The 25,057-nt window shown below is 38.7% G+C and overlaps 1 protein-coding gene across 1 annotated transcript in view; it reads left to right on the forward strand.

Moving 5' to 3' along the window:
- The window catches only part of LOC119312872 (parkeol synthase-like), a 38,003-nt gene that overhangs the window by 5,289 nt on the left and 7,657 nt on the right, over positions 1 to 25,057 (forward strand). The window contains exons 2-9 of the mRNA XM_037588650.1: positions 1,448 to 1,633; positions 1,746 to 1,835; positions 1,923 to 2,117; positions 2,229 to 2,313; positions 4,338 to 4,504; positions 6,969 to 7,157; positions 13,273 to 13,386; positions 24,905 to 25,027. Of these exons, the coding sequence (XP_037444547.1) occupies positions 1,448 to 1,633; positions 1,746 to 1,835; positions 1,923 to 2,117; positions 2,229 to 2,313; positions 4,338 to 4,504; positions 6,969 to 7,157; positions 13,273 to 13,386; positions 24,905 to 25,027 (1,149 nt within the window). The remainder of the gene's footprint in view (positions 1 to 1,447; positions 1,634 to 1,745; positions 1,836 to 1,922; positions 2,118 to 2,228; positions 2,314 to 4,337; positions 4,505 to 6,968; positions 7,158 to 13,272; positions 13,387 to 24,904; positions 25,028 to 25,057) is intronic.

Consider the following 25,057-nt stretch of genomic DNA (forward strand, 5'->3'; position numbering starts at 1 on the left):
ATACACGCAGAGCAAAGGTGATAACTACGTAGAAACAATGTCGTAACTTTGGACCCCGGCATAAAAATTGTTGGAAAACATACCAAGTAACCCCTACGTAAATAGCATGGTCATATACGCACATCAGAGATGATAGTTTACTTAGTCCATGTGTGCTAAACTTTTAACCCGACAAAAAAAGTTATTGAAACATTCCCTGGTAACTCATGTGTTAAACACAATGTGATAATAAAAACAATAAAAAAAATCCTAAAATAATACATTCTATTTGTTACATAAAAACTAAAAACATCAAATTGCATAAGGGTCTAGATTGCACCGACATGAATTGTTTGAGGGAGTAAATCCAACCAAAATTTTATTTAGGGTGTCAAGCAGACATAATGAATTGTTGGAGTAAAATGGACCTCTTCCATAGGTATTCATAAGATTCATTAGGTATGGCCGTTTTCATTCTTGCAAATAGTCTATCATCTAAACTCTTGCTAAAACTAATGCATATATATAATTTCCCTTTATTTTTGGATTAGCATAGGTATTTCGTACTAATTTTTTCCAATAATCATGAAGCTCGAGCAGGCCACCATAGTACATTTATATGCTTTTAGTTATTTACTTGGGAATCATACTCCTAATTGTACATGGTATACTTCTTGATATTTTTAATTCTGGCTTAGAGTGTCCCAAGGGAATTGTAGCCGGGTCATGCGTGAATAAACAAACCACATCTTATTATTTGATTTGCTTTGGATTTTCTATACTTAATTAATGCAATGGAGCTGGACTCAAGTTCGACTATATTCTAACTGCAATAAAATAAGAAAAAACATCAAGTTATTGTCTTTTACATTTCTTTTTGTTGCGGAGGTTTCAGATGAAGATATGATCTATTGTCGATTGATGACTATAGTTTGTCTAGAATCCTAACCAAAGGATAGATCTTTTGTTTTTTGTGATATTTTTTGAATTTTCCTTTCGTTAATGTGGAGACCTGAAAATAAGCCTCCAATTAGTGAATATAAGAGTATGTATCCAAAGGGAATAAATTTTGAGACCCCATAGCTAAATGATATCACGCATGTTCTACTGTCTGCCATGACCTAAATTGCATTTCTGTGTGCGGTCCACCTTGAGAAACCATCCCTAGAAATCAATTTCTAAGGGTGGTTAGGCTCCTGGCCCACTGGGAATTTGGCAACGGGGGCTCCGTTCTTGATAATGGAAACTGAAAGGAGGTATAACTAAAACTCGTTTCTTAGTAGTGGGAGCCATATTCAAGCAGTCCGAGAAGGTTAATTCACACTAAAGCACTTACCTTCTTGTAAAATTGGTACTGAACGAAAAACAAGGATGCCCTGTGCTTGATTGGTTAATTCTTCTCAGGGATCTCATTCTGAACTGATGACTAGAGTGACTCGCTTATATACCTTCTTCTGTCGTCGTGCAGTTAGCTAAAGCAAACCCTCAGAAGGTGGACCTTCCAGTTGTCAAGCTTGGGGAGCATGAAGATGTCACCGAGGAAGCCACATGGAGCTCTTTGAAAAGGGCAGTAAGCCGCGTCTGTAATTTGCAGGCACATGATGGACACTGGCCCGCGGATTATGGAGGACTTTTGTTCATTTTGCCAGGCTTGGTACCTGCTCGAGCTTGTTCTCTCTTGCATTCCCCGCACATCTTGCTATTTTCGTTACCCACACTTCCAAAATTATTACAACATTATTATGTTTTGACTTGCATGTGCTCAGATTACAACATTGTATGTGACTGGAGCTCTGAACACTGTTTTATCATTGGAACATAAGAAGGAGATGCTCCGGTACATCTATAATCATCAGGCAAGATTATTTTGTTGATAAACTATACAATTCTACATTGGGAGAAACCAAAATTCATTACTTCCAACTTTGTGAATACAATTGTAGAATGAAGACGGAGGGTGGGGAATGCATATTGAGGGCCACAGTACCATGATTGGCTCATCCTTGAACTATGTTGCCTTGAGATTGCTCGGGGAGGGCCCAAATGGTGGGGATGGAGCCATAGAGAAAGGTCGGAACTGGATTTTAGACCACGGAGGAGCCACATTTGCACCATCGTGGGGGAAGTTCTGGCTCTCGGTAAGGGATCAATTATACTTCTCTGCATATGGATTTTATGCAATGTCAAACTTTCTCAAACTGCAGGTTTTCATAGCAAGAATTTCCTTATATATATTTTACATATTTCAGGTACTTGGAGCATATGATTGGTCTGGTACTAACCCAGTGCCACCAGAATTATGGCTGTTACCATATCACCTGCCATTTCACCCAGGTTCTGCATATTTCTTGAGGCATTGTACTCATGCATGTGTGTAGGTCATGTTTGCGTTGAACCCCACCAAATTTTAGTGACGAACAAAATTTTGGTAACCTGGGGTGTTTGGATTATAGCTCTATGCCAACATTATCATATATCCATCAACCAAGTCTGCAGCATGTGGGCTCTATGTGCATATTTTGTTTGAGCCCCATGGGCAGCCACCGCACCCCCATCCTGTTTTTTCAGCGAGCAGTAAGCAAAGGACGGGGATACTATAGTACTAACATGGGCCGGCTGGGACTATTGTACTCTCCCTACCGGTGGTGCTTGCTGTCAGTGTCAACCAGCAGGAATATCTGCTCAAAGGCTAAAAATATACTTCATCTGTTCTTAAATTATTGTCTCTGGCTAGATCAATTTTGAACTAACCGATGACAATAAAAAAAGAACGGAGGGAGTATGGTGCTTCCATCCCGGCTTGTGTTAGCCTGGGCACACACGAGCTGCCTACTTTGGTACTCCACTTGTTTTTAAATTGTTGTCGCTGATAGTACAAATTTATAATTTTATACTAGCCGACGGCGGTAATTTAAAATAAAAGGAATAGTTCATGTCATCTCCTAGTAAGAAAAGTCTTCGTGCACACATTTCACACATTCTCAAATGGCAGGCCACGCAGGGCGCAGAAACAAAATTGACTGAATGCTATCATCAAATACCGATGCACATACCAAATTGATCTTATTCCTTGGATATTCATGATGTGTTAAAATTCCGTAATTTTACGTATATGCAAATTCATAGACGTTCAAATTATGTTCTATTGCAAGCTGCAAACTGGGACAACTAATTTATGGCTAAGACATGGCAGGGTAGTTAAACACATACAGTATAAGGAACTTATTCTAGTACAGAAAACACAAGAACTATATTTGGATCAAACGTCAGTTAAGTAAAACAAATGTAATTATCACATAGCTAGCCATGTGCAAGCTAGGTCAGTAGATATGTATGATCTGAGGCATGTTAAGGCAGGATGAAAGAAGATAAGCATACTTAACCAAACTTGACTGGTGCAGTGGGGATTTACTGGATAGTTTCTGTTTTCTGAAAGCACCCACATCAAGTTCATTGGCTGCTGCCCCCTCTCATTCTCCATGACCTGCATGCACAAAACATTTGATATCAGTGACCAATTTAAAGGATCTATGTCAATTAGGTTTCTATAATGAATAAGCTGTTGGATTTACCTCCCTTTAATCCTCCCAACATCTTTCCCCAGCTTCTTAAGATCTCTGAAGATCATAGTATTGTTTGCATCTCCCACGGTCGTCCTACTAGTTCATTGGACAAGTCAGACTATAATATACTACTATTTTTGTCCAAGACAGAAAAAATCTAGACATGTTGTATAATTTACTACTAAAACAGACAACCTGATTTCAGAACACATATCCATATTTGAAGCAGATTTGCAGGAGCAAACTAAATAAAATTAGGGCATTAAGCAGTCTAGAAATCTCAGGACAGTTAGCAAGTTCAATATGGAGATTAATTCACGTTCCACAAACAAAAAGAATCGACTGAATATGATAATTTAGAGGACTTCAAAACGTGCAAAAATTCAAGAGCACACGTGGTTTTGCATAGCTTGCAGTGGACAGTGAAATCTTGTACAGGCAATGCTTTCTAGTATCCAAATAGAGACAATGCCGTCCATTAATTCAATGGAACCCTGCACAGGTAATTCTTTCTAGTGTTTTTCATGCTTAGGATCCAGCTGCACATTCCAATTTTGTGATATTTTACCATTATAATCCAGACTTTTGAGTTTAACATTTACATTAGCTCCAACGGCACCAGCTAATAAATCTATTTCCAATCAGTTGTATAACAAAGGTCTTCATTGTGTGGCTAATCAATTCCATTTAGTAGAGAACAACAAAATTATTTTATTACAATACTCCAAATTCAGTAAATGTTAAAAATTCTAGCTTGCTTGCTAATATGCTACAATAATTTACAACATAATGCAGGTCGATTTGCGTGCTATATCCGAATGGTGTATTTACCCATGTCTTATATTTATGGAAGGAAGTTTGGTGGCCCGGTCACACCAGTTATACTGGAACTAAGAAATGAACTCTACAGAGTGCCCTATGATGAGATTAACTGGAACAAAGCTCGAACTGAATGTGCCAAGGTGGGTATCATCAAATAGTATCTACAATAGAGCTCCTAGTCAATGTACTATATATACTATTTTTTGTGAACAATGTATTGTACCATAATCAATTGCTGTACTAAGAATAGATCAACAATAAGGTATTGGCTCATTACATATCACTAGAAAGCAAGTTCAGAGTTACATTCCCTCGCTTATAAATATATGACTTTTAGGATAAGCTAATTAGTTTATTTTTAATCCAATTAGCTTGTCATTAGTGTCATAAATTAATAAATGAAATATTAGATGAATAAGATAAGAAAAATTCTACCTGTTGTACATGCACGGGACATGTATATACAGAGTCTGTAATAAGATGACCAGTCTTCCTCACAATAGATTAAAAATGGATTTATTTTGAGGGAAGATTTAGTCAAATAGTCATACCAGGTAACTATCGATCATTTTTTTATAATATAATTACCACATATCAATCAGTTGAAAATTCCTAAAATATGAACTTGCTTGTCGGGTTTGGGGGTGCCCTCATGTCGGGATTGCCTCAGGGCCCCACAAACAATAGAGCCGCCACTAGTAGTGATGCAAAGTCAATTGGTAGCAGATCACTATCATCTTATTGGCTCCAATAAATAGTGACGACTAGAAGCCAATAACAGGAAGTAACCAACGATGACTTATGATTGAAAGGTTCTTGATGACACGTTGGTGTTAGACACTATCACTCTTAGTATTTACTTGATATGGTCATCTATAGGGTACAATGATATTTCTTAACTAAGTTGGTCACTGATAGGTGCAAATACTACTTACTATCTTCTTAAGGTAGTTAATGATAACAATCTTTCTTCTGTAGTTTTATAAGGACTACCAATGATAACATTTAAGATTTCCCACATTGGTTAAATTTATAAAAATGATAAGAAGCCATTCTAACTTACACAAATTTGTATGCAAGGTCACCTCTGTTCAAAGTAAATACTTGTAGACTATAAGGCATCCTGAAGTTCACCTGCCATTTAATCCTAATCATCCAAGTAATCTACCATTTAATCCTACGACTTGAGGCAATCAAAACCAATCCACCGAAATTACTGAAGGGGTACATGTGTCTCTTTTATCTGGCACAAACTGTCAAAAAAAAATCCTTGACACCGTCATGTTTTGTAGGTCAATCTAGTTAACACCATGATTATATCAAACTATTATGATAGGAAGGCAGATCAATTGTATATCTGAAATAAGCATGCAAAGTAAGCGCAATATTAATAGCACTAGTGCTTGCATCACGTCCATAGTAGATTCATCTGTAGGTCAGTATTTCACAATGTTCACATCAAACTATTAGGAGAGAAAAGTAGCTCAACTCTATACCTGAAATAGGCACAATGTGAATCATACATTCAGTGAGCATATGAGAAGAAGCCTATATACAGAACCTTATGTGTTCAATAAAAATGATTATATGATACCATGGAATAAGTTGGTGGCTGAGTCACATTATTGATAGTTGAAAAACATCTATGGTGTGTTTAATTATGAGCGGTCGGTGGCAACAAGTAATAAACTAGACATTTATTGATCCAGTTTTTCGATATTTTAGATATTCCTCCAATGAAAAAATAGACATTTTAGGTTGCTTGCAAAATAGAGATAAGTAAATTTTGACAATCAGTATTGTTTTCCATATTTCCATTATACTTTGAAAACGTGGCATACCTAAATTTTTCTTCAAACCAATTTAAAATATATCACAATTTACGTACTATAGTTCACAAGGAAACTACATTAGTAATTTATAGTCAATTGGTATTTTTTGGGAGGAACCCAATCACTATCAAGAATGGCACTCTTTTGTGATAGCGTACTTATCAATAGTGATGTGAAACTTTGACTTAATTAACAATTATGTACCACAAATCAATCCATGAGGTTAATATTTTCCCAAAATTTGCTTCCAGCAAGCCAGTATGTGCAAGCCTCTTATATTTTCCTCATCAATGTAATAGAGTTAACCTGGAGGTGCCATTTGTAGAGCACGTAGGAGTATAAGTTAGCTTAAAGCTATCTGACACCATCGCCAACAAAAGGGACTTTGGTCATGGTCGCCTCACTGCAACACTAAAAGTATTACAAGAGTTGGCCACCCTTAATAGTCTACAAGTGGATCTTATGAGCTAAAGGCGATCCTTATATTCCTTTTCATCAAGAACACAAATTATTCAACAATCAAAATGACTAGGTTTACTATTTTAACATGCAATACAGTTGAGGTGCAACTTCCAGACTAATGTCTGTTGAAGTACTTTTGTTCATACCAGATAATAACCGAGCACAGAACAGTTGCGTCACTTGAGAAGTTATTGTAGGAAAATTGTGAAAACGCATATAAGACTTCACATTTATCTTGCTTTGTGATAGAGACATTTGTAACGTAGCTTTTTCCACTAATGAAATGATTCCTTATGTGCTCACACTTCAGGAAGATATGTACAAACCACATTCATCATTCCACGATATACTCTCGTTCATTATCAACAAGTTTGTTGAACCAGTTTTGTCACGTTGGCCTTGGAGAAAACTGAGGGAGAAAGCTCTGGCTACTGTCATGAGGCACATTCACTACGAAGATGAGTGCACTCGATACATCAACCTTGGTGCTGTACCCAAGGTAAACCAATGACTATGACTCTTTGTTACTTTTTTTTACATAATGGAATTACAGTCTTCTCGTTTTGAAATTTCATGATGCTTACATTAATGCACCAACATTTTTACGGACAAGCGAAGAAAAACTTTACATAATAAGTGGGATGTAACAATAAATTTATTTTACAAATAAGTCTATTTTTGTCCTTTAAGACCGGGTGCATCCCATCCCTCGTCTGTTCATGCCGGTGCAAATCATTTCCCTATGGCACCATTTCATATATGGTTCTATCTCATGTGCCATGTCATTGCATGGTCCCACACATCACTAGCCCTAACCCCTTTCCTACTTTCATCTCTTTTGCATCTCGTTTACCTATGTACCCAAATGCCACTGAATCTGCATTGCGCTACACTGCAACTCTAGGCACCTCCTCAGCTAGCTTTCATTTGACCGACCAGACCTTGATGTTATGGAAGGGCAGCGTGCAAGTTGCTGATGGGGCGAATGAGCTGTGGACAGAAAGAATGTGATGTTCAATGGGTTCAAGATATGATGTAGGTGGGGGATGGGATTGCTGTGTAGTCGCAAGGATTATTGGGTGCTTGCTACTCACAATGGACTTTTTGGATTTCCCTGAAAAGGAAGGGTGATGTAGCACGGCAGCAGAAAATATTTTCCTCGATTAAGAACCAAGGTTTGTCGAACCAGTAGGAGTCACCAGCTAACAATGGTGGTAGTACCTACACACAACCAAATAATTTGTTTGCACCCAACAAAGGCAAGGGGGTCATCAGTCCCCTTGTTCTTGCTAGCCACAAGATTAAAAGAAAATAGTGATAGGGTAAAGCGACAAAAAAGTAAAAGAAAGTTAAAAGAGAAATTGTTGTACGAGTTTTTCTATTGATGGAAAATAGACTTGTGGGCCATTGGTTCACTAGAGACATCTCTCTCTAAAGCATGTAGTGGAATGGTAGACAAATTACTGTTGTGCAATTGACAGAATGGCAGCAATTATAACTATCATTCATGGCATAATCTCACATAGGAATTACGTCTGTGATAAGTAGATTGTTATCCAACTTCATCTACTACTATTACTCCACCCCAAGACTGCCATCCAGCATGCATCTCAAAGTATTAAGTTCACAAGAAATAAAATAACTCAATAACCAAGATGACATAATGTAGACAGAAGAAAACCTACCAATACGATTAACCCCATCATTTTATCCTTAGTGACAACAATACAAATACGTGTGTGTTCCCTTTCTATCACTGGGATATATAGATCACCACCAAATTGAACCCACTACAAAGCACCTCACCCGCTGAAGATAAATCAATCAAACTTGGCCAAAGTAGACCGGTAGATTGGAAAGAAATACAAAGCTACAAAATTATGCTGCAAAGAAGCTTCAAAATATTCATCTAAATTCAATGAACAATCTAATCATAAATTCATAGTTCATCGGATCTCAACAAACACACCACAAGAATTACATCGGATGGATCTCTGAAGAGATCATTGTATTGACGATCAAATGTACGAGAGAGAGAGAGAGAGAGAGAGAGAGAGATCTAGCTACTACTATGGAATAGGGCTCCAGATGGAACTACTCACACATCATCATGGAGGCAGCAAGGTTGATGAAGATGGCCTCCCCAATGATTCCCCCCTCTGGTAGAGTGCGAGAACAGGACTTCAAATGGGATCACTTCAGAACAGAGGCTTGCGGCCACGATAAAAAAAATTCAGGTCTCGCTCCAAGGGTTTTAGAATATATGGGAACTTATAGGGCAAGAATTAGGGCAAATGGAGCACCAGGGGGCCCACAAGCCACCTCGGCACGCCCTACCCCCTAGGGCGCGCCCTACTGGCTTGTGGGGCCCCTGTTGATCTTCTCGTCCTCCCTCAAATCTTTTAGGGTCCCTTATTTTCCATAAAAAATTGTCAAAAAGTTTCATCGTGTTTGGACTTCTGTTGGTATGAATTTTCTGTAAGACTAAAAATATGCAAAAAAAATGGCCAATAGGCACTAAATTAATTGGTTAGTCCAGTAAAATAATATAAAATGACATAGAAAAAGTGATGATATAATAGCATCTAACAATAAAAAATTGTATACATGTTGGACATGTATCAGTGGTACATACATGGGGAGAGGTCAGCATTTGAGAAAGTGACTAATTAACAAAGAAGGATGCGTCAGCTCGTCAATAGTCAATGTCAAGTAGGATCCTTGACAGCATGCATGCCCATGTATACAAAACCTGTTTCATTTGGGTTAAGGGACGACATTTCTTGAATGGTTTTCATAGTTGTAGAACTAAAAATAACGTATACTAAAGACTAGAGACCGTTTCTGGCCCGTGGGAAAATGAGGGTCCAAAATACACTTTTCTTTATTTACCAATGAAACGCCATAAAGTTCATTGGCACATAACACATGTTTAGTGTTTCTTTGCATGGGTTTACACAATTGGTTCTGTAACTGGTGGTGCTCTGGCTATAGTGGATTTCCGCAATAGCACGGTTGGTTTCAGGTGACCAACGGCAGCGGAAGTAGAATACTCACTTTTAGTCTAGTGACTATTCGATGGTAGCTGGGGAGGTAGGCATTTCAATTCACAAATCAGGCTTCCAATCCAAATTTACACCACATGTATGCAGATATTGTTCTAGTGCAGAACATTACAACACAAGACTTCAGATAGTGAGGCATTATTTTTTTTTCTTTTGAGGTTGGGGTGTAGGGCACTGTATCTCCTGTATTTATAGTGTCTCAAGTCCAACCAGCAGTTTCAATGTAAATAAATATAAGTATTGCAGCTCAACACAAGCAATTACATGTCACCTTTTTGAATAAAATATACTTGGGTTATGATCTGATGCCTTAGGAATCATCTCATGACGCGAAAAATTTATATGGTTGAGCTCGGAGTCAACAAGTGAATTAAGGTTAGCAATGACATTACATGTTGAAATCAAACAGTGATATGGTAAAGCAGTGGGAAAACCTTGTAATATCTTCTTGTTACCTATTTCCACACATAATCAAAAACATAGTAACCCTATACCACCGTACCACGTGGTTATATGTGGCACTGCAAAATAAAATTATTAAGCATTTGAAGAGCTTTCATATTGCAAATCAAAAGGTGGTATAAGAATTTTGTGATTGCTAGATAGGTTTAGTACGAACGATTGATAGTTTCTTTGATGGCTTGTGATAGGAATGCAAGTGAGTACTCAATGGATAGTTTGTGGATCACTGTTTAGTTCATTTTTCTCCATGAATAAATTTACTGTCTATTTGGGAAAGTTTTGAGTGGACCCAGTGACAAAAGAAATGAAACTTGTATCACGAGCTGTGTTTCCCATCTTAACCAATGTATCTGGGATAAGCATGTATCTAAAATTTTTACACAAGTTATTATCAACAATTATTATAATACAACTTAAAGGATTGTTTGTAAAGAATTTGCTTTACCTATGGATAAAGCCTATATAAATTCTTGGCACATGCTAGATTGTATGTACTCCATGGGGTGAAAAAATTCACATAGATCTGTAGTGTCATCTGGACAACTAAGTATACAATGGTTACTGCACGTGCAAATCAATCGTCAATTGCTCTTCTTGAGAGTGCATATACCACATTTCAATTTTTTAGATACTTCCAGCATTTTATTTTTCAGCTATCCAACTTGATGATCTATGGCACAGATTATATCCAACACTAGAGGTTTCTAGAACAATAATTCTATTACACCACCTTTGCTAAAAAGAACTACACCAAAAAGTGGGAGTAACTCATGTTTAAAGTAGCTGCAATTTTAATGTAAGCCTTGGTAGCATACTGAGCAATATGCATCTACCAGTTGCACAAAAAAGCATAAAGCTGACACGAGAATCTGGAAAACGGGCTTGTACTTTATCACCAAGATGAACAAACACACATGTATAGCATGCTACTTCAGCTCTCATTGTCTATTGACCCAAACGAGAGAATTATCAGGTGCTTTGTCCAACAAGGATTAAATGCAAGCACATGCAGTATGGTCCTAAAACTATCGGCCGTTATTGTCTAAAGTCCTATCTTATTAAAGGGCACACTCCCTCTGCACAAACTGTCCAAGATGACCCTGTTTTGTACATGGTACAGCTCCATAAAAATATGGCAGTGGTGCGGGATCACTCTCCTGTTATTCCTAACATCATTTACCCCAAAGATTACTTAAAGAAATGTCATGCCTAGTAACATACTCGTAGAATACATGGTTGTACAGTGTTAGTGGCGTTGGAGATGCCAAGAAGGCCATGGAAGTACTGATGTCGAGCAGTGAAGATATATATAGGCTTTAACACCAGATGCCACAGCTTGATTACCTTGAGGTTGTTTACTTCAAAGGACACTTCTGCAAATAGTATGAAATACGTTAATATAGTAAGACGCATCTGATAAAGTAGATACTTATTTATTGAAGCCATTGCTATGATATGATATCAAGCACCGACTGCCGTATGACCCAGGCCAATAAGCTGTTTGCGCTGCCTCGCGCAACGCGGCTCTTCTTCTCTCACGAACACACACCATGAAAAAGCTCAAAGAAAATACACACACGCACACGCACCAAGGAGAGAACCAGTTTCTTTGCATGAAACACTCCTTGGTGACCACCAAGACTACATTTTCTTCTGCGCACCTCTTTTCTATTTCTCAATACAAAGTATATATAAACATTTGCAAGCACTAAACTCACGGCACTACTTTGACCCACTAGCTAACTACCTAGCTAGCTAGCATGCACACACGCGACCACTTCTGCCATGCATGCACATACACCGGCCAGCCACACACATTGGGTTGGTCCGGTTATTACTCAACTGACTAACAACACACATTACGAAATAAACATGATGAACAATGATACGACAAGGTAGGGATGAAAATGGAGTGGAAAGTTTCCGCCTTTCCGGAGAGAAAATGGAAACGGAGAGGGAATATGAAAGCGGAAACGGCAATTTGCAAAACCGAAATGGAAATGGAATTTTTTATGCGGAAACGGAAACAAAAACGGAATGGTGTTTTCCGGTGGAACACACGTGGAAACGGAACTTTCCGTTTCCCTTAATATGGAATTTTCGTTTCTACTATAGGCTCATGGCTGCTTTGTAGCCCAACTACCAAACAATACACAATGACACAGTGAGTAAAATGAGCAAAATGTATTATTTGAGTACCAAGTTTTACTACCACACACATACTCAACTAGACCCTATACGGAATTGTCATGTACTACTAAATACTACCCTATTAGGCCAACACAACCATATTATTTTGTAGCCTTGTTAACAATTCCATCAATTTGTTTGTTTTTTGTCTGTATTCCTCTATTATTCAAGGGGGTTTTAAGTTCCGGTCAACAAACAGTTTTGTTTCCATGTCCGCATTGTATTCGCTCCGTGTTTGTTTCCGGTGGTATCTGTTTCCATATTCGTTTTTGGGGTTTCTGTATTCGTTTCCGCTTCTAAAAAAAATATGAAAACAAATATGGTAGCACCCAGTTCCGTCTGTTTCCCCGCCGTTAACTCTAACATAAGCCGTCAGCCCTTGGTCGCAGCCGAGACATTTTGCGGCTCCCCAGTCGCTTCCGCAGTCTCCTCATGTATTTTCTATCGACTACTAATACAAATCGACACCATTAACTATACTGCAGTCAGCTAAAGAGGATCTGTATGCTATAGCCTGACAACCTGTTGTAGTGACTCTTGATAGTTGTACTATTCAAAGTGGTTCTAGTTGTGTTATGCATGCTCCTGTCCACTTTAAGCTTTTGCTGGCTCAGTTTGAAATTAACTAAGTTGAATTCCACAACCAAGTTGAACTCTGGTCCACAGCACCATGTTGTCTTACTGAACCCTTGGTTTGCCTTTCTTGTGTAATTATTCCTTCTCCCTATTCTGTGGCATTAGGGCGAACGATGTGCATGTATATACTTTTGAGTGAATCTTTTTGTACTTCATATATACTTAGTGAACTTCTATCAGAAATATATGCCTACTGCGTTTATTTTCAATCATCTAGTCACTATAGCTAAAAAGGAAAGTAATTAGATAAACTGTACACAGCCGTTAAATATGCTTGCTTGCTGGATTGAAGATCCAAACTCAGAGGCATTCAAATGCCATATTCCACGAGTATATGATTACATATGGATTGCTGAAGATGGCATGAAGATGCAGGTAACTATTGATTGCTCTTTTTTATTTAGTATTCATATTATTCTTATGACCCACTTCCTGCTATTTCATTCGCATTCCATTCATACAGCTACTCCATCAATAAGCTTATCAACATGTGCACTTTAATGGTGTTTGCTAACAGTTTTGGCATGCTAAATTAGGCCTTTTATCCAATCTGCCAGGTATTGAACATTGTTGGGATTGTTATACTTGTATCGCTGTAGTGTTGGGAAACGTAATAGAAAAAAAATCGCACCTAAGCATGCCCAAGATCAATACGATGGGGCATTTTTTTTTGCGGAAAACCTTCCAATCTATTCATCTTCAATCATGGCAGTACAACGAATACCAGAAATAAAAAATACATCAAGATTCGTAGACCACCTAGCGACGACTACAAGCACCGAAGCGAGCCGAAGGCGCGCCGCCGTCATCGCCCCTCCATCGCCGGAGCTGGGCACAATTTGTTGTAGTAGACAGTCGGGAAGTCGTCGTACTAAGTCTCCATAGTACCAGCACCTCAGAACAGCAACCGTCGCCGATGAAAAATAAAGTAGATCGGAAGGATCCAAACCGAAGACACACCAACGTAGACGAACAACGACGAGATCCGAGAAAATCCACGAAAGATAGATCTGCTGGAGACACACCTCCACACGCCCACCAACGATGCTAGACGCACCGCCGGAACGGGGGCTAGGCGGGGAGACCTTTATTCCATCTTCAGGGAGCCGCCGCCGTCTCGCCTTCCTGAGTAGGACACAAACCCTAACAAGATTGAAAAAAACGACTAAAAACGGAGCCCTCCCGCCGGCCCTTGCAAAGATCCACCGCGCCTCCATGACCCTAGGGCCACCGGAGACGGGACGGACATACGCCGGCGCCGGCGAGAGGCACGAACCCTAACTTTCTTTCTTGGAGGAGGAGGAGGAGAAGGAGTCGGAGCCCTGGATCTTGCATTACGGGTTGGAATCACAATCGATACCGTCACCGAGTTGCAGCGGAAGAAGAATGTGTCGGTCCATATCGTCCTTGGAGTCCCTCGAACCACCGATGAACTATCCCGGCGAACAACTCACAACAGTTCCTCGAACCGAATACCGAAGGCATGACCTCTCTACTTGGTTGCAAGCATGCAACCTTCACGATCCGGCAGCGCTTTGCCATCCAGAGCTAATCGTCGCTGAAGAATTAGAAGGAGGAGATTAGAACCATACTAGGCTTCTATTTATCAGGATTAGAGGATCTAGGTCTAGGTCTAATTATATCAACTAGAACTAGAACAAGGGGAAACTAGAGGAGGCTAAAACACTGATATATCTCCATAGAGCAAAAAAACCTATAGGTTGGAGGGGAGGGAGGCAGCCACCAAGGAGGGAAAGTCCCTCCTTGGGCCGCGAGCCTTGGGAGGAGGAGTTGGTCCTACTGGGCCAAGTTGGCCCAATGCTCCTTCCCCGGTTTGGCCTTTTAAGGCCCGTTGGTATTAAATTTAATATAAAAGCTTTTTAACAAATATTAGACCCTTTTATATATAATTTATGAGCACCGGAAACAATTTCCGCCTATATATTATTTATACCCGGTATTACCCGATACTCTGTGAAACCCTTTTGTGACCCCGAAACGCTTCTGGATCCTCTTGAAACTATTTCGAGTATTTATGAAACAATTCCACAAAAATATTCTCATCACTCCCGTCCTACTAACACTCAGCAGATCAAGATTTCCTTAAACTTGTGACCCCGTATGTTCTTTCAATGACCGATAGCGGAACCATGGACGTAAATATCGATCCTTATGAGCACACTAATAATATTCGAGTGAACCTTTTTCTATCATGTGATGTTCTCTTTGCTTCGCGATACTTCACAAAAGCCAGGATGCATCGGTATCCTTCTGAATCATCACATGCTCACTATATCTTTATCCTCGTTACCGGTTTTGTTCTTCTTTCTCGTTGTCATGTTCCGACTTCCTCGTGATGTAGTCACCTATGTCTGGCCAAATGATGATGGATGTCGTCACACCAAGAGGGCCCTGAGAATATCTCTCCATCGTTGGAGGGACAGATCCCACTCTCGAACTATCTAGTCCCATGTCAAACTTTCTGATGAGCCTGTAAATTATCGTTATGATCACCGTGTTACAAGTGACATTGGAGGAACCCCAAAGTGCACCGTACGGTAAGAAGTGACTACGATACTCTCATGGTCTAAGGAGAAACATCACACGTTAACAATCCATGCTATTACAATTGATTACATACGATATAAACTCTTCATAACAGACAAGTTTGGGTCAATTCAATATGATCATTCTTCCAACGTCATAATCTCAGTGTTCTTTTAGAACTATCGTTTACACTTAGCGATATCCTAAGATTCGAAAAAGGTGATCACCAACAACACTTGATCTAGTCCTAGAGGCAAGACTAGGAACCTTTTATTTAATCTTTTATCAGTACAGGATCATAGCTATTATAGCATAGAATGTAAAATCTTTAATTATGAATACAAAAATATAATAATACTAATCCTAATAGGGCATGTTTCTAACACTCTCCCACTTGCACTATAGTCAATAATCTAGTTGCACGCTTTTCTAACACCCATGTCTATCTGGTGTTGCTCGTGCTTTGCTAGTGGTAGAGCCTTCGTCGCCAGATCTACTCTTCAAATCCTAATGTTATTTGTGTCGGTAATATCTGGTTTTTCTGTGTAATTCTTAGGTTGCATTAATGGTAACAATATACCTCTATATAGTCCATTTTATAGTAACATTATATCTCCATATAGTCTATTTACTATATCTTTATGTAGTCAAATTTCATTTGGAACAACACCATAGTCTATCAATAAACTTTTAATTATCCAGATTATATTCTATTGAAAACTTATCAAGCCTCAATCTATATCATTTATAAAATCCACAATTACATTTGTTTTCTGAAACTATTTTAAAAGTTGTAGCCCGATAGTTTATTTATATCAGTCATGAAGTTGTCTTGTGTAACCTATGCAACAAAAAAATTGTGTAACTATTTACAACAATATCTTCATCTCCTATCTGGACAAGAAGAAAAACCTTTGTCTAACTGAGGTACTTAATCTTGAAGCAATTACCCCAGTGAACCTCTCTAGGATCACTATGGTACTTACTACCAACATTTAGTTTATACATATGTAAGATCAGAAATTGCATTGAGCTCCCACTAAACTTCTTGTATCTACAAGCTTCTTGATAAAGTTTAAATTCTCCAATTACTTCATCAAATTCCAGCCAATTGATAATTTATTTCAAATCATACACATGGCTTGAAATATATATATATATATATATATATATATATATATATATATATATATATATATATATATATATATATATATATATATATATATCACTCTGGTATTCCTAACAAAACCTTTTGGTTGTATCTTCTACACATCCTGTTTGAAATATTTTTCAATATAGTTTTGTTACTTATCGTTTATATATCAATAATATACAACACTCACCATTGTAATCCATTTGTACTTTTAGTATTGCTGCTAAAAAGAAGATTTGACAAGATCAACTGTCCATTCCTACAAAACTCTTTTGTAAAACTTTTCTTTCAGGATCATTATCCATGAATATTCGAAGATCCGTTTACATTTTTGTGCCTAACACACCTTTTGAAGGTTTCACTAGGTTCAAAACTTGTTCCTGGTATATGGACTTCACTTTCGATTTCAATTTTCTAAGCCATACCCCTCTAGCTGGGCGCCATCACTACGTCCTCGTAGTGTGCAGGTTTATCTTCTTCTTAGACGAAGTATTCAGTAGATTCGATAATCTTTTTTGACATTCATCTTTTGTTACAGTCTTAACCGAAGCTCCTACATATAATGTAGTAGTTTCTTTGCTCAGTTTTATGGACAAAAATACTCCAGAACATTTCTGGTTTAGTCTTGTTTTAACTTAAGTTGGAGATTCAATAATCTTCATAAGTTCTTACTCCTTTAACGAGTAAACCTTTTACGAAAAAATATTCATTCTCTGACAAACATTTTGTCCTCGAATTTTGTGTGTGGAAAGAACACAAAAACCTACAATCAAGCATTGGTCTAAAATATTCTATAACTCTTTATAGTTTTCATCAGAACTTTAGAAGGTGCATCTGTTTAGTGAATATTTTGTTGATTAATTTATAAATCCCTAAAAATTTAATAAGAGAAGATCAATGATTGTAATAATTTCACAATTATTCAATTGCTTTCTAAAAATATGACTTAGATATATTTCTTCATGAAAAAAGAATCATGTTTATATTTTGTCATAATGATATTATATCTTCATCCAGAATTTGTTTGAACTATTTCAAATATTTCAGTCCTTATGTTTTATCAAGTAAATCATATTTACTCGTAACATTTGAAGAAGTATAAATATTTACGGGGCCCTGTCATATCCATCAGACTTCATACATCACAAGGTATTTAGTCAATTCAAATAAAAGACTTTTATACTTCATCTCTATGAAGATTAATTATCCGATACAACCAAGCATAACCAAGCAGTGCCACACACAAGTTGTTTTATCAGTCTTCTCAAGATGTTTAGATTCAATGTTATAGATCACAAAATTCAAGATTCGTCATTAATAAATCATCAAAAAATAGAGGTTTAATCAAAAACCATATTCTCGTAATAATTTGAACAACTATTTTTTAAAACTTATGAGAATATCCATCGCATAACCCATAGGATAATGCATTACATAATTCAAGAAAAATAACTATTATTTCAGTTCTAAGATAAATCTTGAAGATAAACTAAAGACACTACTTCGACGGTCTCGGACCAGCGATCCCATCACTATTCCCGACTTGTATGATGGCTTCATTTCTTCTATCCTTGTGAGCTCTCTATAGTCCTTATATCGGTTTGCAAAATGAGAGCAATCGATCAGTATCAAATACTCATGACATACAGAAATTTATATGTAGAATAACGATTATACCTTTATTGGAAGAACCGTTCTTCTTATCCGCCAAATACTTCTTACAGTTATGCTTCCAATGTCCCTTCTGTTTGCCGTAGAAACATTCAGTCTCTTTAGTGGCTCTGCCCTTGTCCCTCTTCGGAGACTCGGTCTTATCGGCTTCATTAGATTTCTTTTTCTTGGACTTGCCCTTCGTCTTGAAACTAGCGGTCTTATTTACCATCAACACTATACCATCAACACTGTTTTGTTCTTCCACATTCCATCTTTCGTAGCTTTGAGCAAAGAAAACAACTCGTTTGCACCTTTCTACATCCATTTCATGTTGTAATTTATGATAAATCCATCGTAAGATGGGGGAGTGAAACAAGCAAAATATATGTACCGAGTGTTGGAGGAATTTTGAATGCCAGAGAAGCCAATCTATCAACATAGGCAGTAAGCTTAACTATATGATCACTCATTGAGGAACCCTCTTTCATCTTGCAATCAGTCAAGGCGTTGGTTAATTAAATGTTTTTTGGTTCTTGCCTGCTTCTTGTACAGAACTTCCAGTGACGCAATTATAAAATTAGTAGTAGACATGTCAAAACACTTCTGTAGTTCAGGATCCATGCAAGTTAACATGAGGCACTAGACTGAATCATAGTCATCACTACAAGCAGCATAAGCAACAACTTCTTCCGGTGGTGCATCCTTTGCCGGAGCATCACCCAGGGGTTGATCCAACACATACTCCTTAGCACTCCTGAGGACAAATATGAGGTTTCAGATCCAATCCGCGTAGTTTCCACCATTAACAGCCAACTTTTCTTACTCTAACATAGGGGCTAAGGAACATATTGCGAGCCATTGATCTACCACATAGACACAAAATTCATTTAGACATTTATTCATAATTAAGGTTGCACTGGTGTTTAAACAAATCTTCTCTATCTAAATAGCTAGCCCCCACTAACTATTTATCTCAACATGCAAGCATGCCATGTCACCACACAACATGCATGAGAAAAGGATCACCTCCACTACCATATATCTCTCAACATGCAAGCATGTCACTTCATCATGACATGCATGAGAAAAGTCTCATCTCAACATGCATGCAAACATACTTGAGAATTTTATTCTATTATGCGATATATATTTAAAAAACATTTTACAACTATATAGTAATCAAAATATTAAATTATTTGTAGTTTTAGTTTTAGATTTTTATATTATTACTTCAAATATTCATGTTTCATACAACAGATCACATTGAAATATGTTGCAAAACATTCCCGCAACAACGTGCGGGGTATCATCTAGTTTTATATAAAAATGCACTCCCACTCAAATCAATATCACTCATAATTGAAAGCTAGTGATTCAAGTTCTTGATCTCATTCACATACATGGATGGTAGCATCTCATATGACGTGAATTTCAACCGGTAGGTAATATTTTGCCGATCATATCACCATATGACTCATGTTCATCCTTCGATGCTTTACGCTCCGAACTCAAAACTTTTCTACCAGGACTTCAAGAAAACCGAGTGTTTGTTGTTGTCAAGTCTTACCTCACTCGCCTTGCACTTCACCTCCCGTTTGTACTCATGGTAGCATGTAGTACTCCGAAAGGCTGCATGTTATAGACGGTTGCAACACTAGGAAGGGCACCTTTTAACTTGATATTTACTGTGAGAGATCGCCCTACTAATTGACTACTTCTCAATCAAAGGGTGAAACAACAAAGGGATACACATCTCAGGAAATTCATAAAAGCATGGTATGGTTTAGCTCGGCTCTAGTAATCATTCATGACCATCTTCAGTCTTCAGATGAAGCATTGTGATACGATTATCACGTTGTCGTGCAACCGTTTTAAAAACGCTGTTGTGGCGACAATTTTCGAAAATCTTGTCTTGGCAACAAATTCAGAAATTCTGCCATGGCATGAAATTATAGCTCCTCGTCACGCGCCTAGGACACCTTCTCCACGTCGTGGTCCTCCGTGTACGCTTGCCATCGGCACGTGTAACATGTAGGCTATCTCTATGATATTTACATTAATGTGGAAATCTCATGGCTCCAGCCATCGTCACATGTAATATGTAGGTTATCTCTATCAGTAAGTAGTGACGATGATACTCTCATGGTCTAAGGAGAAAAATCACACGTTAACACTCTGTATTATTATAGTTGATTACAGACGATGTAAAGACAATTCATAATAGCCATGTTTTGGTCGATTCAATATGATCATTCTTCAACGTCATAATATCAATGTTGTTTTAGAACTATCCTTTACACTTAATGATATCCTAAGATCTGGAAAACGTGATCACCAACAACACTTGAGCTAGTCCTGGAGGCAAGACTAGGAACCTTTTATTTAACCGTTTATCATTCCACACGCGCACATGAGTTACCACTGAATTTCATATTGTAGGATCATAGCAGCTATAGCATATCATATAAACTCTTTAATTATGAATACAGAAATATAATAATACAAATATTATTACATCTAGGGCATATTTCCAACAGTGAGGTTCTATGTATATCCGCCTATGTTATTCCAACATAGTCGGTCACAAGCCTGGATAAAGCAGGAGGGGTTGTGATAGATGTGGTGAGCCAATAACTATTGAAGCCATTCTTATGGAGATTAAATCCTATAAAAAATCGTGGAGGTGTAACCCTCTTAGCAAGACGCCATATCGAAACCCGGGTATGGTGTTAAATGGGCAAGGGTCGGGCTGCCACCCCCTTGCTGGTGTGCCATATCTTGACCTGGATACGGTGATAAGTGAGCAAGGATCGGATCATTGCATCCTTAGTGACGCGCTACATCGCCGTCTGGATGTAGTGAAAACAAAATGCATCTACTGCCTCCTTGCTCAAGGGCTTCATCAAAAAGATTTTCCCATGAAGAAGCTTAGATCACCATTCTCACTCAGATGAAAGAGCTGTCCGATCTATCCAAGACTAATGCTCCAAAGCTAGAAAGGTTAGATAAAGTGCTTAAGAATTGTGCTCTGGAAGTTGTGGATGCCCTTCAACCAGCTCTGAATGTGCCTCAAGGGTCTTCGCATTTGAGTAGAAGGATGAGAAGGGTAAGGAAGCTAGTTGAGCCTACTAGGTTGTGTGTGGGTACTTGTAATGTAGGGTAGCTCATGGGTAGGCTCCAAGAGGTAGTTGATACAACGATTAGGTGATGTGTGAATGTTCTTTTCATTCGAAGGAGGTGGAAGATACCGGTTTCAAGCTATGGTACTGGAACCAAAAGTGGAGTTAGCATCGTGATCTACAAGAACATTAAGGATGGGATGGTTGACATCAAGAGCAAGGAGATAGGACTATTTTAGTGAAACTGAACACTGGTGATTTGGCTCTTAATGTTACTAGAATCCCCTCAAATATATCTCAATGAGAGCATTAAGACGCATTTCGGGTACGAGATGGATGCATTGGTCAGTAGTGTACCTATCGCTGAGAAGCTCTTTATAGGAGGATCCTCAATGGGCATGTAGGCTCGTCTAGAGTAGGCTTTGAGGGGGTGCATGGGGGTTTCAGGTTCAAGAGTAGAACCAAGATGGGGTGGGTGCTTTGAACTTTTCTTTGGCCTACGACTTAATTGTAGAGAATACCTTCTTTAGAAAGAGAGACTCTCATCTAGTCACCTTTAGCAGTGGTGAACACTATATCCAAATTTATTTCATCCTCTCGAGAAAAGTGGATAGGGATGCTTGCTTAGATTGTAAGATGATACCTAGAGAGTGTGGGGTGCCTCAAGATAAGCTTGTGACAACAGATTTTCGTTTTTGGGTACGCACTCAACGGAGTAAGCTCATCAAATTGACAAAGACAAAGTGGTGGAAGCTCAGAAGAGTCAACACATACTTTCAAGGAGAGGGTTATCGAAGAGGGCCCTTGGATGAAGGAGGTGATGCAAACAACATATGGATGAAGTTGGCCCCTTTCATTAGGTCAGTGGCCTCAGAGGAGCTCGGAGTGACTAGAGGAGGTATAGGCATGAAGCTAAGTATACATGGTGGTGGAATGAGAATGCCCAGAAGGCTATAAAGAGAAGAAAGAGTGTTTTAGACGACTGGGCACGAAGGAAGGGCAGAATGAAGGGGAGTAGGACATCTATAAGATGGACAAAACTAGAGAGAGGAAGACAAGGGACATCATCCAAGTTAAATGCATTAAGGATGAGACAGAGCAACTCCTAGTAAAATACATAGAGATGAAGAACATATGGTGGGGGTAATTCAACAAACTCTTCAACAAAGATAGTGGAAGCCCGTCCATTGATTTGGACACCTCTTCCGACGACCTCAACATGCACTTGGGGCATAGGATTCAAAAATTTGAGGTCAAATATGCATTGTAAAGGATGAAAGGAGGCAAGACGGTTGGCCCGGATGGGATCACCATTGAAGTGTGGAGATGTCTTGGGGACATAGCGATGGATCTACTCAATAAGTTGTTCAACCTTATCTTCTGATCAAATAAGATGCCAGATGAGTGGAAACGTAGTATTTTAATACCAATCTTCAAGAATAAGGGGGTGTTCAAAGTTGTACTAATTATTGGGGGATCAAACTAATGATCCATATAATGAAAACTATAGGAAAGGTTTACTGAACATCGTCTAAATGGATTGACTAACGTCTCAAAAAACCAATTTGGTTTCATTCCCGGGAGATTGACTATGGAGGCGGGTTTCTTGATAAGGCAACTTATGGAGAGATAAAGGAAACAAAAGAAAGACCTGCATATGGTCTTCATTGAGTTGGAGCAGGCTGATGACAAAGTGTTGAGGAATGCCATGTGTAGTGGCGAAGCTTGAGCCATGGATTGGGGGGGGCTCATTAATTTAGAAAAAAATGATAACAATAACAAATTTACTATTTATTTGACGTAAATTTGAGCAGGCCGGTGAGACATGGCCCACCCTGGCCTCAATGAAGACTCGCCTGTGGTCATGCAGTGGGCCTTAGAAAGGCACAAAGTGTCAATAAAGTACACTATTCTCATGAAGAATATGTACAATAATGTTATGACAAGTGTCTCAACAAGTGATGGAGACACCGATGTACCAAGGGTCGGCTCTGAGCCCTTATCTATTTTCTTTGGTTATGGATGAGGCCACAAGAGGTATATAAGGAGATATCCCTTGGTGTATGCTCTTGCGGATGATGCGGTGTTAGTGGTTAAGAGCATGACGAGGGTTAATCAAAAGTTAGAATTACGAATAAGGCCTTTGGAGTCAAAAGATTTTAGGCTCAGTAGGTCTAGAACAAAGTACATGAGGTGTGATTTCAGTGCTACTACATAGGTGTAGGGAGATGTTACAATTGAGGGTTAGGTGGTACCCAAAAATGTCACTTTTCGCTACTTGGGATCTATGTTGCATAAGGATGAGGATACCAATGAAGTCATTAGCCATAGAATGAAAGCCAGATGGTTGGTGTGGCTCCAAGCTTCTAGTGTCCCATGCGACAATAGGGTGCCACAAAAGCTAAAAGGCAAATTTTATAGGACGACGATCCGACTTGCAATGTTATATGGAGCAGAATGTTGGCCTACTAAAAGGCAACATGTCGAATAGCTAAGTGTAGCCGAGATGCACATGTTACAATGGATTTATGGCCACACAAGAGGAGATCGTGTTCGCAATGCTAACATACGACAGAGAATATAGGTGGCACCAATTGAGGAGAAGCTTGTGCAACATCGTTTGAGATGGTTTGGACATGGGGAACGGAGGCCATAAGAGGCACCCGTTCATAGCAGGCTAATAAGTCAGCCCGATAATGGGAAGAGAGTTAATGGAAGACTAAATTTGACATGGAAGGAGTCCCAAAAGAGAGATTTGAAGGATTGAAATATCGCCAAAGAGCTAGCCTTAGATATGAGAGAGTGGAAGCTAGCGATTCATGTGTCAACCTTGATTTTTTTTGTTTTCTTCCCTTTTACCCTTTTGTGTTTTTTTTTTGCCGTTTCCTTCCTTTTATTTGGGTTTGTTTTGTCATTGCCTTTTTTCTTCCCTTTTCATTTTGGTTTATTATAGCCCTTTTCCTCTTTTATTTTGCCTGCCATCTCCCTTTGGTCTTTGGGTAATGCGGGTTTCATCTATAGCCTAGCTCAACTTGTTTGGGACTAAAAAGCTTGGTTGTTGTTGTTGTTTGTTGTTGTCAAGTCCTATTTACTTTCAGATAGTCTACTGGAACATGGGTGCCCACTAGCTAGTACTCCCTCTGTCCCATAATGTAAGACGTTTTTTGACACTACACTAGTGTCAAAAAACGTCTTACATTATGGGACGGAGGGAGTAATAGATTTCGGCTACCCCAGCTACGTGAAGTTGTCCAGGAAGTCTAACCTGGCACGCACAAGCTCTGCTAGCGTACAAATCATAAAATTATTATCCATAACAGAGATATCTGTAGTGCAGCACTAGCGCCCCTATTTTATGCAAGTTAACGCCCTATTGGGCCATAGTGGGGTTTCAACTTTTATACGCCCTCCACTGCAGATTTACGATGGCAGCCAGGTCTGGGACGCAGGTTTCACAGTTGAGGCCCTTGTGGCTACTGACCTTGTCAATGAGCTTGGACCAACTCTTAAAAGAGCGCACTCCTTCCTTAAGAAGTCACAGGTACATTCATGCTATACTCGACATCAAATT

Source organism: Triticum dicoccoides, chromosome 5B (genome assembly GCF_002162155.2).
Source record: "Triticum dicoccoides isolate Atlit2015 ecotype Zavitan chromosome 5B, WEW_v2.0, whole genome shotgun sequence".
Lineage (NCBI taxonomy): Eukaryota > Viridiplantae > Streptophyta > Magnoliopsida > Poales > Poaceae > Triticum > Triticum dicoccoides.